Source organism: Struthio camelus, chromosome 8, assembly GCF_040807025.1.
Source record: "Struthio camelus isolate bStrCam1 chromosome 8, bStrCam1.hap1, whole genome shotgun sequence".
NCBI classification, from domain to species: domain Eukaryota; kingdom Metazoa; phylum Chordata; class Aves; order Struthioniformes; family Struthionidae; genus Struthio; species Struthio camelus.
Genome location: NC_090949.1, coordinates 10,159,181 through 10,176,211, shown reverse-complemented (window position 1 = coordinate 10,176,211; position 17,031 = coordinate 10,159,181). Strand labels below are relative to the sequence as shown.

The following is a 17,031-nucleotide window of genomic DNA, read 5'->3' as shown; positions in this document are numbered from 1 at the left end:
AGCACCCCCGAAAGCCTCTGGAATGATTCTGAATTAGCAACTTCCTTCACTTCAGTCCCACAGGGGGGCAGGGATTACTCAATGTCTGTGCAAGGCTGTGCATTAAGTGGAGTACAGTTAGAGCCAGCATGGAGGGGAGACAGGTGTGAGACAGCACCAAGTCAGGGTGTTCACCCTGGCTCTTTGATTCAAAGGGCTGAGCTTTTTCCAAGGGAAAATGGTCTAATTGCTAAGATAAGAACTCCTGCATCTTGGGAGAGGTGTCTAGGCAGCTGTGATGTGCCATAGGTAGCTTTCTTTCTATGCCCTTCTGCAGCTGGACCGCTGTGCCAGGAATACCTGTCACGCTATCTTAAGGAGTGGGAGCAGCAGGCATCCAGCTATCTTGTAGCCTGAACTCTCTGCTGTTTCCCCTCCTGAGGCCTCTGCTTTTCTTTTATCAGTAAGTGCCTAACCATATAACAAATCCGTAGTGCCTCAGCTGCAGATGTGCTGGCCTGCACCAGAGGGGACAGACTCTCCACCAAGGGCAAAAATTGCAACACTAACTGATAATAAGACTGAATAGGCTGTGAGTGTTTTTTGGCAATTTCCCTCTCTGACAAGGAGAAATGCCTCTTTCAAGCTTGGTGCTGACTTAGAAAATGGGCAGATAGTGTGGTCTCTCTTAGTGCAGTGTTTGGTGTGGTGCGTTAACAAATGCTCTATGCACGCCTGCTGGCAGTTAAGCCCCACGTATTTTGATAGGAGGGGTGCCTGGGAGTTGGAGAAAGCAGGGTTGCGAGGCAGATCTCATAGACGGTTGTAGAAGGCAGAGGAGGCTGGACAAAATCACTACAGTGTGGAGCCTTCCAGGTATCTGCCAGCGTCTTAGGCAATTTCCTTCTTTGCCTAACAAACGAGCATTTGCTGTTGCCGAGCCCAGCTGAGAGCTGCAGGAGTCCGTAATGACTGTAAGGGGCTTCTGGGTTTTCTTGCTCCACTTTGTAAAATCATCTCTCCTTCTCATTACATTAGCACTATTTTTAGCCGCTCTTACTCAGCGAGAATGTAAGTTCTTCTCCATTATGAATCTGAAGCACAAGATAACAGTAAAGAAGGTTAGAGACAATGCTGAGCAGAAGGCTCATGCTGGAGGCCTGTGCCCAGCACAGATCCCACTACACTGTCCCAGGAGCCCTGTGGCACTGGTTCAGCTCTCAGACCTCCCTCTTGGAGGGTGGTAAGCCGTGCAGCATGTGCACATGCTCCCCCATGGCAGCCGAATCTCCCAGGAAATTCGTGGCTACTGGGCAGCGTTGCCATGGATCATCTTCTCCAGATGCAAGGAGATGTATCCTTCTCCTTCCCACGGCTCATTTCTAGGGTGTCTCCTTACATGGCCTTCTCCCTCTCTGTATGTCACTGTCCCCTTTACTGTCTCCTGCTCTCCTCCCCTCTCGCTCTCAGGACCCCACTGTGTTTTCCCCTTTCTTACCAGTCTATTCCTTGGCCTGGCCTTCTCTCCACTGGCACTCCAAGAGGTACTTGCAGGGTAAGGGGGGAGTATAGCTGGGATCTGCTGATGGGAATAAGCTATGGCACGTCTCGTAGAGTGGATGTGAATGCAGAGTACTGGTGTGGTCATGGAGTGAGGACTTTTTCCTTGGCAGAGGATGAAAACTAACAGTGCCAAGGGAGGGTTCACTGGCTAACAGGACACCGGGCATGCTTTGATCAGGATCTAGCTTTCTCTGCAACAGAGCTGGGTCCTTGTCCATCCTCCTCTACTGTGTGTGATGATCCTATCCAGGTGGGATTAGCCCTTAAAATTGAGCTGACTGGCAATCTTGTATGAGGATGCTGTGGGTGAAGTTTAGCTGGACTGACTGGAACTGTAGCATTATTTCACAAAATGTGGAAACACAATTTGTTTGCAATTTCCCATTATGCACAAATACAATTAAACACTCTCTGCTTAGGGAATATCAGGCTATTTGGACACAATGGCAGTTAGTTTATACCACGATGATGCTGAACAATGTAACTCATTTCAGAGCTACGCGTGTCTGATTATCAGAAACAATGCCCTGGATCTGAACATACCTGATCTGAGAAAGTGTAGGACCAAAATGTAAATAATCGGTTCACCTCTGAGAATAGTAGGCAACATCTCGTTTGGTTTTTGCATTATATGGCAGTCTAAGAACTAAGAACTATTGCCATAGGTCTCTGTCAGATTGCTGTTGTATAGTCCAGAGAGACGTTGACCCCAGGCAGTTCCAGCATTACTAGCTGCCCTTGTTGCCATTTTGTGTGCACTGCATCTTGCTTTACATGAAAAGCTTGTGGCATTCCCAGCAGGCCTCCATCCCTAATCCTCATCCAGCACCTGGCCGCTCTGTGGGTGCGCTTGCCCCAGTGAAATGCTCTAGGATGAGCCTCCTTCAGCTTTGCCAGCTGCATCCTACCAAAGGGCTGCAGAGCCATGGTAGATAGGGCAGCCAGAGCATCCCTGCTGAGGCCTAGTCCACCGTCGCTGGGATGACTTAGGTAACCATCCAGCTTGGTGGGAACAGCCTGATGAGGTGAATGAGAGAAGCTTTCTCCTCCCTCTGGAGGCAACTGGCACTGTGACATCTTTCCCTGTGAGGCAGCAGGGTGCTAGATGGCTGCCTTAGCGCTTCCAGAGCCTCTGGTCCTGAGGAGCAGGAGTCAGTGCCCTGGGAAGATGCAGAGAATATGAAACTGATATGCCTGAGCAGAGGTCCTGAGGTATCAGCTCAGCCTTAACATCTGCCTGAGTCAAAAAGGATCCCCCCTTCAGTCACTCCAAGTGCAGCATCAAGTCCCCCTCGACCAATACCATTCAATGTCCTTTCTCTTAGTGTCTTCCTGTAGGCCTTGCCCAGGCCCATCCGTGCCCTCACAGCTAGCACTGCTCAGCTACCTGGGCTATCTCAAGTGTGACACCTGGAAGTCACCCTGTGACCACCTGGTCAGACTTCTTCACTGCCTTGGCCAGAGAATGCTAGGCAGCAATTCCAGCAACTATCTTGATGACATCTGGTTAGAAAGACGCTCAGTCTGGTTTTTAAAATGTGAAGAGAAGAATGACCTCCTCTACCCTCGGCTCCGTTATTCCAGAGGTCTGGCATCGTTTCTGGCATCTGCAAGCCCTGGGAACTCTCCCCCAGCAGTAGTAAAGCAGGGCAGACATTGAGCAAGGGACAGGGCAGGTGCTGGGAAAGGCTTGTTATGATACTACTTAAGCACATGGACTGCTCCTGGCCACAAGTGCTCCTGGCCACAAGTGTGGAAGCTGGATTTCTTCCTGGCATCTCTTCATTTACTTATTTTACTTTTTAAGCACTTAATTTAGAGACTTTGCCTTATAGAAGTTTCCAAGTGGTCCTATATTAGAAGAGCCAGTTATGGATCCTGGAGGCTGATTCAAAGCAAGTGCAGAAGCCCACGTGTTTTCTTCTATGTTAAACCTGTTCTTCCAGCTGAAACACCAAAGCACAAATGTGCCTTGGGGTGGAAGACAGCAAGATAGCAAGAGTCTTGCCAGCTGAGCCAGTAACTTTGAGCAGTCTTTGCTGTCAGCCTGTATCAGAAAGACAAGCAAACACAGTTTCAGAAGAGACAGTAAGATTGTAGCCATATGCACCCTGCTGAGAAGTTCAAAATGATGAAATAAAACATCATGGAGCATTTATTTCTTTTTTTTTTCTGGAAAGCCTAATTGCCCGGAAGCAGAAGTATCTAAGTGATGGAGCATTAGATGAGCTCTCAGCTGTGATACTGTGACCATCAGCTACAGGGCACAGCCACATCGATTCTGCTCCCAGGTCTTTCTCTGTATTTTTTCTGTGGCACCACGGAGCTCAGATCTGCTTAAATTGTAAGCACTGCTGCAATGTTCGTTTTAAATAGCATGAGCACAACAGAGCTCACTGAGCACTGACTGTTTTCTGGTAGTCTTTGCATGTCTGTTATATACTATTACATGTTTCTGTGCAATCATCCACTTCAGCAAGTGACTTTTTCCTGCTGTTTCAGTTCCACGTTTTTGCTGCGCTGGAGGGTCTGCCGCTCGTGCAGTTTCATTCTGATTCACCTGTCTGTGGTCTGTCTGACCCAGATCAAGGAACTTCAGGCTAGAATCAGCAATTTTTCAGTGCAGTCTCATTTTACTGCTTCCTTTTTGTGATTTCTAAACTAGCTGCCCCCTGCTCTGGGAGGGGGACACATCAGGGCTGACTGATCCATCCAATGGGCCTCTTAGAACTGCCACTCAGGTTGGGGCCACACCAAGGGCATTTATTTCTGCCCCAGGTCAGCTCTGCCATTGTGTTGAGCAGGCTGGCAGCACAAAGTGCTTTTGAATGGGTGCTGTTTCTCTGCTGCAGGTGCTTGTCCTTGCTTTTGTGTTTCTCTAGCCTGCAATCATAATGCTCTGTAAGCCCAGCCACAGACCTGTCAGACATTACCTTTTAAATAGCAGGCATACCCTTGAGGCAGACATTGACAGATGCTTGCTGCTTCCAGACTGCCTTTTGTAAGCAGGCTTAGAGAATTAAACAACTAAACTGCAACCAGAGCAGTAAGCAGTGTACTTTGGATGCTGAGCCATGACCCCAGTGACAAAATATCCCGTGGGCTTCGCAGTTCTGAACAAAGCTGTAGCCTTTGCTCCCTAGCGTTCCGGTGTGGCAGCTCGAGCAGTGCTCAGCTGCCGCTGGAAAGGAGAGAATGGAGGAAGGTTTGCCAAAAGATAAGGCACAGCACTTTGTCTCCTTAGATCTGCAGCTACGAAAGATTTAACCTTGCACCGTGTACCTGCCTGTCCTCTAATAATTGTCTAGGTTGAAGATTCTTCAGTCGCACTAAGAAGTTGTGTTTTTTGAAGCCGTAGAAAAGAAGTCACCGCACGGCTGGGTTGCTAAGGCGCAGGAGTGAGGAGTGTTTTAGCTGTACACTGTACGTGCGGGAGTTAATGCTCTTAATTTCTGACACATCAACCCTCTTTGCCTCCTTTTATGCCTCCTCCTCTCTTTGTTCCTTATGGTACATTTGGGTGAAGCAATCAGGCCCCGAGTGAAAAGTCCCCAAGTAGAGTGTGCACAAAACACTGCATCTTTTAGCTGATGTGGTGATGGGCCCACAGGGGCCAGTCTGAGCTGTTCCACCTTCACCCACCACTGCTCCTGTCTTGATAATGAATTTCTAAGTAACCTTCAAATATTAAGTGCAAGCAGCTTGCAAAGAAGAACATGAGGTAACATGGAGCGGTGCGTTGACATGAACAACAGCTGACTTCCTGACACTAAACGCCAGGTCAAAACATGGAGTGGAAATGCTTAGATCTGACTGCTATCAAAGATAAAACCCTTTACTGTAAGCAATCCACAGTGAATGTGTGTTTCTCTAGAGAGCCTTTGCTCAACTGGAGCAGCAGTCTGCTCCTAGCTCTCAGGGACTTTGCTTTAGCCAGGGTATGTGGGCTAAGGAGGGACTGCTAGCGCACAAATAGGACAAAAGCAGCTGCTCCCCGCCCCAACACACACACAGATTTTGGGGACAAAAGGAGTGATGGCAGTGGTGAAGGCTCAGCACTGGGAGATTTCCAGCAGAGCTGTGGACAGAGCTGGGACCTCCAGTATAATGCCTGCTCAGTGTCCCTCGTAAGAAGCCCAGCAAGTGTGCCCCTGCCTGGGGGCTGCACAGCCCCAGGCACAATTTAGGCTTTTTTTATATGAACCAGGTACAACCAGCTTGCAACAAAGACTCTTGGAGGAGCAGGCTAGAAAGCTCTCGGGACCAAGGGTAGTAATTTTGAATAAATTTTAGAAAAAAAAGGAGGATCCCAGGAGAGTGAAAGAAAGCTATACTGTAAGAGGGGGTAAGCTACAAAGTCACAGAGCCATTAACCTTTTGATCACTGCAGGAACACTATTAGTGTGGATGATAGCAGACTCATTTCTAAAAGTGGTGATACAATTGATGCCTGCTGACATGTTTTAATGGAAAAATAGGCTTTGACTAATGAACTTAATGTTTTATTAGGTCTACCTCATAAAAGGTATGTGGTGGTGAAATATATTTCTAAATGAATATGGCTTGCTATCAATATTTGGATCAAAATATCATAAAATCTGTATTAAATGGACTTAAACTGGCTAAGCAAGAGATTCCAGAGTGTTTTTAGTGTTGGTAAAGCGTCGGTGTGTAGGCATATTTTGGACTAGTTTGTCGTCCAGTGTTGTTCAAAACTTTTGTAGTGATTAAGAAGAAGTGTTTAAGGGGCTATTAATCAAGATGGCTGATGAGTTAGAGATTTGGGAAATTGGAGAGAAAATTACACAAATTGTAGCTTTTTCTATTGTTTGAGACTCTAGGAACAAGAACAATAGGCAAATAGACTAGTTATTTCATTAGCAAACTCAAACCAGGAGGAAAAAAAAAACTCCATTTAGGACCAAACAAGTCTTCCTTTGATACAAAATGATTTTTTTTTCTTCTGATTTTCCCAGCTGTCTTGATAAATAATAAGAGAAGTGGGCAACCCAGAAACTGGGGGTTGAAGCAAACAAGAATAACCCACCAAATCCTATTATGGTTCCTTCAGGAACCAACTGAACATGGACTTCCAAACACTTTGAAATTATGAAAAACTATTGCTGTTGTAGGTGCATGTGTAAGTGGCAAATACCTGAGACAGGTGGGAAAATTGTATGATGTGTGTGTTTGATGGTGTAAATTGTATGAAGTTGATGCTAGGGAACCTGATCCAAGAATATGCTGCATTCTGCAGAGAGGAGCAGGTTCAGCAAGAAACTAAACTACAAGAATGAGTGAAAGCAGGGAAAACCAGCGCTGCCTTTAATATTCCTCTTTGGCTTGGTCAAGAGAAGTAAAAAGGTGACTGGAGGTTACCTGGAGCTACATCCACTTGCAGAAGGTTGTGAGCCCCAAATTTATCACATGCCAGAGTGGTGAGTTATTCCTTTTGTCAGGTCTAAGTCAGGAAGAGATGTCTTCTCCAAAAAGGCTGTATCTTTGGACTGGGCTGTGAAGGCCATGTCTGTGGTCGTATATGAAGCCATGCAGTGCATTGCAGAGACATGGGAAAGAATAATTTCCTCAGCCTGTGCTGTGGGACGCCGTTTCTGGGAATCCCAGCGCTGGTTAAGGGACTCTGTGGAGACAAACTTGGCCTTATCTACGTCTCTTAGAAAGGTCAGGCCACAGTTAGTGCCCTGGGAGAGGAAACGTGGCTGCCTGTGGTGTCAGGCTCAGGCACACTCTGAAGTGATTCGTCCAAACTCTAATCCAAATGGTATTTTCAAGGTGCTCGGCTCTCAGCTCAGTAGCAGTAATTCAATCAAAGCGCACATGTATGGGGAGAAGATGCAGCCCTTATTACCTGAAGGAAATCTTATCCCACTGATATGTTTTACCGGAGAAAAACTTGGTAGCGGGGGTTGGAGTGTAAGGGCTTTCATGCAAAGAGTGCTTGGAGTGGGGGAGAAGGAAATGGAAACTGGGGAGTTCAGCCCAGCCCCAGGCCCCCTCTCTGCAGCAGAGGCCAGCGCCTGGACCGCGGCACTGTGCCGCACACCCGAGCAGCAGTGTCACTGTGGCAGCTGCTCATGTGGGGCTTATAGCTGGGGCCCCGCACCCTGAGCAGTGCTTCTCAAGGGTGCGGGTGCCGCTCAGGGTCCTCGCCAACGCTATCTGCAGGGCAGATCGGGGGCCGGGTGCACTGGGATGGCGATGCCCGTGAGCAAGAGGGGCCACACCACCAGCCAGCAGGCCCTCCCAGCGCTCTGCCCAGTTTCTCGGGCACACTCAGGTGATTTGCTAACCTGGTCCCAAGGACCTTGGCTGTCTTTGCAAGACCAGTAGGGGTGGGAGGAAGATGAATGGGCCTCTGTTCGCCTCAGCCAGGCAGACTGGGGGAGAAGCTAATGACGGGAGAGGCTCTGTCTCAGCTGCACGTCCTCACAGCTCCCGTGTCATGCCCTTCTCTGTTTCCAGTGATGCAAAGCAGCCACCTTCCTTGTGTGCTGGTGTGTCCCACAGCACACTGCTCTGAGACAGGAAGGGACCAAGGCAGGAGAGATTCAGGCTGTTCGGAGGGAAACAGCCTCTAGTAGCTTGACTTTGGGCAATGACCACAGAAACAGCATCCCCCACACTCCCTGCCTCCTCCCACAGCCTTCTGCTTGCGTCTCCTGTACACTTGTGTATGGGAGTGAGGACGTGCGTGTGTGCAGTTATCCCCTAGCAATGCTGATAGGAGAGAAAGCTCTGTTTAATACCTTTGTCTCTAGCTGTATCTCCCAGGCTACAGTGAAGAATTTCTTGGCATTTACCAAGTGCTCCTCAGGTGTTTCTCTCTTCTGGTCAAGTGATATTTTAAGGCTGAAGCAATATTTTGCTTTAAACTGATCTTTAAAGGCCTGTAAAATTATACCAGCCCAGCATAGGGACATCAGATGCTGTGGCTAGGTTGGAGGGTGCTGACAGGAAGCTTGAGAGTCATTTGGGATCTTCTCCCTGCTTAGGGCAGAAACATGGTGAGTAACGTGGATTGTCGCCTCTGGGGTCAAGCCTGCAGGGCCAGGAACCCACCCTGCCTACCTTTAAAGCTGCCACATCTTCCTGATGCATGCTCCTGTGGAGAAGGAGGGAGAATGATGCACAAGCTCTACCACCTTGACCTGGTGTCCAATATCCAGGGCCGTATGCTGCTTTCAGAGGACTGAGATTCCTCTCTGTCCTCTCCCATGGAGGCAAGGGGAGCGTGGCCTACTTGGATCCTTCCTGTCCCCCCCCAGCAACGGAGAGCCTGGCTGGGTAACCAGCAGGCTCAAAACCGCCAGAAATCCTCTCAAAGCAGGCACAGTTCTGCTTATTATTTTAATAACTTATCTTCCATTAGGGATTGGTACTTTCAAGTCCCAAGACTGTGGCTTTTGAGTAGAGGCAAATGTAAATGGAGAAGTATTGCAGCGATACCAGTGTATCCAAAGCAGCCACGTTCTCTACCTCCTGTATGTCTTTTTTCTACATATATACATGCACAGTCCCCAGATACAAGTGTGCTGGGATACGCTTATCACGTGCTTGTCATGCACCTCTTTGCGCTCAAGTACTGGTCTGCCCCTCAGAGCTTGTTCTTTCAGCATCACCACAGGTAAATATCCCCTTGGCTCTAGATTAAATCAGGACAATCTCATCTACCGGGGTAGTTCCCTGGTAATTTTCCATTCTTGTTTCCTTGGAGCTCCGGTTTCTGCATTTGCTGGGATTATGGGAGCCTTTAGTGTTTAAAATTGTTGTTTCTTATTTTTTCTTATTTGTTTTAAATAGAACAGAAAAATGAATGGAAAAACCCTCAAAGCACATCTCACTTCTCCAAATTGATTCTCTGACCCTTTTCCCTGTCTTTGACCCTCTGAAATCTCCTTCAACTTTTGCAACACAGGAAAACCCCAGGAGCTTTTTCTGTCCTCTTGAAAGATTCCGCCTCTGCAGCCAGACAGCAGGCTTCATTTCTGGTAAGGTTTTCAGTCCCACTCAGTCATTTATCTTGGCTTATACGTCACCAGCTTCCTCCTGGGTGGGCAGAAAGGGGACGGGTGCTGCTGCTGAGCTGTCTCCTGACTGGGTCACACACTGCTGCTGGGCTGTCTGGGGAAGGCTATAAAACAGAGCCAAACCAGTGCAGCTGGCTTAGAGAAGAGACTGAATTCTGCAGCCGGCAAAGGACCCGCACACAGCCTCTGCTGCCTCCTGCATTTTTTTTTCCTGGAATACAGAGCTGACCTTGGGAGCAAGATGTGCAAGGGACTTGCTGCACTGCCAGCCACATGCTTGAAAAGGTACTCTTTGTTTCTGAGCATCTGTTATGGTCCTGTTAGTCTGGATCTATGCTGATGTATTGCATTTTATGTCTGAAGCAAGAGTGGCAGGCTTGGCCCTGATTCTTCTGTAAGATTAGATACAAGTGATTGTTTTCAGGCTTTTTTCTATCAATCGGAAGCAGAATTGCATAAAGGTTTTGTACTGAGCTGTGGGAACTCTAAACCCACCTTTCTCATCAGCAAAATAAGCGGCTCCCAGCATTGCTGTGTTTTGATATCCCTGTCATCGGCTTCTGCCACAGGCTTTGCACTCCCCTTTTCCTTTGAAACCCCTTTCCCTAGTGAATGGAGGCAATTTGCTTTTCTTGGTTTTGAGAGGGAAGCAAGGTGGACAAGGTTTCACAAAAATGGAGGATGGTTCCCCAAAATCCACACCAAATGCAGGAGCTGAGCCTGGCAAGACCGGTGACTTGGTCACTGGGGACCTGGCTGCCAGCAGGCAGAGCACGGTGCGGACCAGCCCAGGGTACTGTGATGCTGCAGCCCTGGGTGCGGCACCAGCCAGTGTGGGGCCACTGTGGGGTCGGGCTGTACCCCCGGGTGTGGGGCCAGGCTGGTACGATGCTGGTACGATGCATGGTACTGCAGGGCCCGTGCAGGCCTGGGCCAGGCTGGGCTGTACTCTTGCCACGGCACCAGCTGGTGCAGGGTCGGGCTGTACGCTGGCGTGCTCTCAAGTGGGAAAAAAAAATCTCCATGTGTGGTAACTTTGAAAACATGCTGAAAAAGTGGTGAAAAAATATTGCCCTCTCCCCCCTGAAAATTTGCAGAAAACTTTGACAGAAAAAAAAAAGAGCATTTTTAAAAATCCATGGAAAAGAATTGACATCTTTTAACACCTGTCCAGGTATCCCCAGGATTCCCCATCTCAGAAAGTTGCAGAACTCACTGCAAACAGCAGTGCCTTGTTTCCTTCTGCTGCCTTCCTCCTGCAGAGCAGAGTGGTCTCGTTCTTCTCGTGGCAGGTAGCATTGCAGTGAGGGGCAGCCAGCCTCTGGCACTGCAGAGCTAGCGCATCCTCAGCTCCCCGTTTCTGCCTGATCAGGGCCTAGATTTGTCCTGGTCACAAGAGCCTTGCATTAAAGAAGTTGTGAGTTTCCTTCACTCTCACCTTAGTACTACTGAAACAGAAATGAGTCTGCTCAAGTTGTTAAGAAAACATTTATGAGAATGGGCAAGCAGTGAGATGAGATATAGCTGGGACTGCTGACAGAGTGCTACTAGTGGTGCAAAGAGCAGTGCTGGGAGGCCGAGCAGCTGCCAGGGCTCAGCCCTGTAGCACATCCTCCTGGTCTTTTTGAAGCTCTGATGTGAGGAGCAAGAGAAGAATTTCCTGCTTACACCCGCGTTACACCCTGAGGCAGGCCAGGGGTTACACCGCTGAGCAAGCAGGACTGATTAAACGCCACCGTCGTTCTTAAATGGAAAGCAAATCCTGAGAGGTGCTGAGACCAATACCTGTTGCGTATTTATATTGTGCAGCCAGTCAATGATTGTCCTGAGTGTGCTGAAAAGCAGAACAAAATTAAGCATGCATCCTCTTAGGAGCTTGCTGGAGAATAAGGGAGCAACTTGCAGTCAAAGTGTGGGCTGGATCTAGTGAAGATTTGTGCTCATCTCCTGATCTCGCCACATAATCCTTCTCCTAGCCCATTGCTTCCTTCCCTTTCCCTCCGTGTCACAGACAGCTGCTTGCTGGGGTGGCCTGGCAGGGCCTGGCTGTCAGCGCAGCCCTGTGATGAGGTGTGGAAAAGGCAGGGGCTGTGGGGACGGGCTGGTAAGCATATACAAACCAGACATTCGGTAGCTGGGCAAATCAATTCAGAGAGGTGTCACATTTGCAGAATGGTGGTACCTATCTATCGCAGTCTTTTAACTGCTAACAAACAGTAGGAATATTGCAGCTTCTCCGCCTTTGCCATCACTTCCCCCAGGCTGATGACCTTCTCAGCCAGAAGGTTGTGCTGCTGAAAGTGAGAAATGACATTTTTTTTGACTGTTGTGCTTGTCTTGTAACAGAAGTATGAGCTATGAGGAGTGAAATGTCAGCACTGGAATCACTGACTGTGACCTGCATTTGTGTCACTGAGTGTCTATCTATCTTTGAAAGAGCTTATAGTGGGTGAGGGAGCTGCAGGGAGAGGTGTAACACGTTATCTTTGTTTCATTCTTGAATTGTTTTTTTCAGTGCCAAAGATATGAAACATCGTCTGGGCTTCTTGCTGCAGAAGTCAGATTCCTGTGACTACAGCTCTTCCCAGGGCAAGAAGGAGAAAATATCTCCTACCCAGAGGTAAGAGCAAATGTGGCCGTATAGTTAAGTCCAGGCTGGCTGCAGTATGTTTGTTTGCTCCTTCAGTGAGCTGAATTCACTAGCGTTGCTACTGCTGCTGCTTCCCAGTATGTGCTGAAGGCCTATATGTTTGACTCCAGCGTGGGCAATAGCCCTCAAGTACTGATGACAGTCCCTTTCCAAGAAGAAGGTTGAACTAAAGACTTCTCGAGATCTCTTCCCACCAACATTCCTGTGATTCAAAACATGTGCGCCTAAGGAAAGATTTGTGTAGTCTCCTGCACAGGGGAACAAGGCCATCATAAGACCAACTGTGGCTTTACATATTTCAGAATCAGCAGCACTGCCTTTTTGAGGCAGATTTGTGCAATGGTCCACACAACTACGCAGAATTATTGGCAAAGAAAACAGACAGAGCAGCCTGTCAAGGTATTGCTGCTCTCACTGAGGTTTAAGCAGATGTTGTCCTCTTCAGGGAGAACTCCAAAGGCCAAGACACATCCCTGGAACAGATGAGCCCTAGGATGTTCTGGTATGGTAGGGAGATGAATGCAGGATGTGCAAATGTGGTATGCTAGTTCCCACATTCCTCCCTCTTCTCCATAACTGGTGTTCCTCTGACAGGTTAAAGAAATCAGACCCTTTGGAGCTCGCTGATGTAACCTGTAAGAGTGATTCCCCCAGAGAAAGATGCAGCCAGCTAACAAAATAAGCAAATAGCTGTTTTTCCAGGAAAATTCCCTTCCAGCCCCTGGCTGGTGACTGAGAACGCGAACTGGAATTTCCATAGATTGGATCTGGGATCCCCAGAGGTCCCCTGCAAATGAAGCAGACATTTCCTTCTTGTTCTCATGTGTATGCTTTTGAACAGTCATGGAAAGAGACTTTGTAATGGTACTGAAAAAAACCCTAATCTGTCCTTTCTATACTCCCCTTAAACCTTCTCTGTATATGTTCCTTTGTCTCCTTTTAGGGTTAGCCAAGAGGAAGTCAAAAAGTGGGCAGACTCTTTGGAAAACTTGATCCATCATGACCGTAAGTAGAGAGGGCCCTTCTGCTGGAGATGTTGAGGGGGAGTCAGTGTGCTGAGCAGTCCCTGGAGGTGGCACGGGACATGTTATCTTTTGTTTCCTGGCAGCACACAGTAGCTCCTTTGGCCACCCAGACCACTGGGAGGGATGATGAAGTTTGTCTGATCCAAGGGATAATACATTGTGAATATGTTGTGCATGGGGCCTCAGCCTACTACCGAGTTGTTCCTTTTGTGAACGCAATTAGGAGAAAAAAAGGCCCTGCACCCAAGGCTCTGTGGGCTGCAGGCTCCCATGCTGTCCTCTGGCCTGCTAGGAGGAGATCTGTTACAGTTTCAGCTGATTCTCTGCTACGGACCCTCACATGTCTCATTTTCCATTGCAAGAGAAGAGAATCCATTGAGCTAAATCCGAGTTGCACGGCTGCTCGGCAGTCAGCAGTGCCCCTCCAGACAAGTGTGCTTAGTCCGTCCTGCTTCCCCGCTCACCTCCGCTCTGCATGCTGCCTGCTGCGGTGGTCACAGTGATGCCACACTTGTTTCCCTTCCTCCCTCCCTTCTCCCCAGACAGTGGTCTCCTAGGTGCCCTGTTTTAGTCCTTGTGCAAGCTGATCTCAGCGTGGCCGAGACTGCACCACACAGCAGGTTAAACAAGAGCCAGAAAGTGGAGAAACTGTTTCCAGCTGAGCCCACTGATGGGAGACTTTGTCTTCCCATCAGTTCCAGGCTAAACTTATGTCCTTGAGGTTTCCTTCACGCCATTCCCATGGCCTGAGACAGCATGTGTTGGTTGTCTCCTCAAGGCCTCCTGGGGACACATGATTTGCGTGTGTTCTCCTGGCTGTGTCACTGAAGGTCACTGTGTGGGAGCAGGCAGCTGAGGACCCACGCGTGACATCCCTTTGGGGCCTGTCTGAATTCCAACTTCCCTCAGCCTGCACAAGTGACCGCCATGGAGACAGGCAGGCGTCCCCAGCTGCCTGCTGCAAGGGAGTTGTTCGTTCAGCTCTGGGAGGGAGAACCCAACGTTGCTGTTTGCTGAGGCATTGGAGTTCACAGGCACTTCCAGTCACAAGAACCAACAGTCTGACCTGCTCTGGTTTTCCTCTAAACAATCTAGGAGGACTGGCTGCTTTCCGGGCTTTTCTCAAATCTGAGTACAGTGAAGAAAACATTGAGTTCTGGGTCAGCTGTGAGGAGTACAAGAAAACCAAGTCGCCAGCCAAGCTCAGCCCCAAGGCCAGAAAGATCTACGATGAGTTCATCTCTGTGCAGGCAACGAAAGAGGTATGTGCCCCATCTCTTAGAGAACATTCCTGGGCATAGGCATCACCCCAAATTCTGAACCAGGCCAGAAACACAGAGGAACAGAGGTCTGGTAGTGTCACAGAAGTTGAAGGGTGCTGCTCCTCTTCTCATTAGCAAGGGAATGATGCCATTTTTGTTGCTTTAAAATTAAATTTGGCCACAGTGAAACCAGTGTGGTTCAGTTAACAACCACATGGCTATTCCACATCTCAAGTGGGAAAAGCCTTAGATCTCCCCCCCGCGTCCCGTGCTCTGGCTACTCCTGTGCAATGACTTGAGTTTACTGGCTGATTGCGCCCAGAGGCATATGTGCCAGTCACTGGCAGCTGGCTGCACGGATTCTGCCAAGGGTGCAGTGTGTCAAATGGCCGTTTCAGACCACTACTCCTCAAGGCGAGCTTAAGCACGCTTGGTGGGGAGACATTTGGGTTCTCCCTTACCTGTGCTAGCATCTGGGACAGATGCTACTTATGCTGTCCCTCTGGCCTGCAGGTGAACCTGGATTCATGCACACGGGACAAGACAAGCCGGAATGTGCTGGAGCCTACACTGTCCTGCTTTGATGAGGCTCAGAGAAAAATATTCACTCTTATGGAGAAAGATTCTTACCGCCGTTTCCTCAAGTCCCACTTCTACCTGGACTTGGTCAGCCCACCTGGTACTGGCTACGGGCCTGAAAATTGCAAAAGAACCCACACTCACACCTTAGACTGCAACTCTAACATCGTCTCTCAGTGTGCCTGAACCTGCAGCAAGCCAGGAGCGGGCAGGGCTGTTGCAGGAGTATACGGCAGCAAAAGCATTCATTGGCATGAAGCAACAGAGCTGTCTCCAGTAGCTGTCTAATATCCCAGTTGTGTCCCATGTCATGCAACAGTCAGCATTTGTAACCCAAGTCAGGCTCAGTTTGTGTAGCAAACCCTCCTGTGACTCCATCGATGTAGGAGCCCTGGAGTCTGTTGGACATGAAAGCTGGGTGAAATCCTTGTCTGTCTGCTGTGTTTTTGATGTGCATTGTGAGCCCGGCTGGGCTGGTGCTGTCGGGAAAAGGTGTACACACTCAAACCCAGCACTAACCACAAAGGGTCCAGACATGCAATGTCGCAGTGAGGCACCTAGAAAGGAGCAGGGGAAAGAGGAAGCCGAGGGAAGTGTTGGGGACTGTGATCTCCTCCTTTATAATCAGCAAAAGCTTAGATAGAAAGGACTTTCTCTGGTCCTTAGCTGTTCATAGAGCTCCCAAATATCCAGGCTTTCAGTAGCAGTTGCTCAGAACTCAAGCTGTCTTGCATTACGCTAGTCAGATTTAGGAACGGCTCTTACCCTTTCTTAAAGGGGCACCAAAACTTTCCAGACTAGCAAACAGCCTCCCTTGGTCATTACAGCCAAAATTGCATGAAAGCCCTCCCCCGTGGCTGCTTTTCCTGCTATAACATCTAATTTATGCTGGCCAAGGATCTTTCCTAGGGCTGTACAGAGCTGTTATTTTGGGAAAGGTTCATTCTGTCAATAATAATTGTATCTTTCAAGCTCTCAGATTAAAAACACCTTCCTAATACCATAAGTGAGCAGAGCTGTTTCCTTCCCTCTCAGACTGGCAAGTGTATATTACTAACTCTGGGAGGGCCGTCTGATTTCAGGTTTGCCTGCCCTCCTTTGTCTGAGGCGGTTTGTGATTGGGATAGGATCACTACTGCACCAGCTGAGGAGAAGAGGCCATGCTTGGGAATACTTGACACTGAATACTTTTATTATACTTTTATTATTTATGTGAGTCTAGAATTTGGTAGTAGCGTTACTTGTTTTTTCCTTGAAAGTGGTAAGAGGAATGTGTTAGTCTCATTGCTGCTCCAGGGTTCTGCTAGAAGACAATTTATTTTTTAATCGCTATGGTTAGATTTGGCCTTCGCTCAGGGCCCTTGGGACCTGACACTGACCTGCACTTGAAGGCACAAGGAATAAGTGCTGAGCTTGCCATCTTGGGCTGGAGGTACCAGGCATTTCCAGTGAGCAGCTGGAAGCGCCTGCTCTGAGCAGACCCATGGCTGTAGGTCCTGCTCTCCTCGGGGCTTGGTCTTTCCTTAGTTTGGATAGAGCTGCTCTGACAACCATGTATTCCTCACTCTGCATCCCAGTCCAGACAACATTTCTCACACTGGGGTTTTGACATGGCAGGAGAAGGTTGTAGTTTTCACAGTAGGCACTTCCAGGCCCACAGAGAAACAACTCTTTTAGTACTCGCTTTATTTGGTATTTATTAGCTCATATTGAAACACACAAGCCTGCATGTTGAGCTAAAAGATGGAGAGGCTTGCTAAGGATCTCAGCCAGCTCTGAACTTACCAAGCACGTGGCTGTGTTTTATTTTCCCCTGGTACCGGGAACTCCTGATAACCCTTGAAAAAATGTATCTGTGCTTAAATAAGGACAAATACCCTCTAAATAAAAGATATTTGCATTAGTCCCTTCTAAAATGTCATTCT

At 48.5% G+C, this 17,031-nt stretch overlaps 1 protein-coding gene across 1 annotated transcript; it reads left to right on the top strand.

Annotated features, from left to right (window-relative positions):
• Nucleotides 1–9,611: 9,611 nt before the first annotated feature.
• Nucleotides 9,612–17,009, top strand: RGS4 (regulator of G protein signaling 4). Its single transcript, XM_009669739.2, has 5 exons — nt 9,612–9,875; nt 12,106–12,210; nt 13,184–13,245; nt 14,361–14,527; nt 15,041–17,009. The coding sequence occupies exons 1-5, from the start codon at nt 9,832–9,834 to the stop codon at nt 15,290–15,292; spliced, it is 630 nt and encodes a 209-aa protein (XP_009668034.1). The 5' UTR covers nt 9,612–9,831; the 3' UTR covers nt 15,293–17,009.
• Nucleotides 17,010–17,031: the final 22 nt, after the last annotated feature.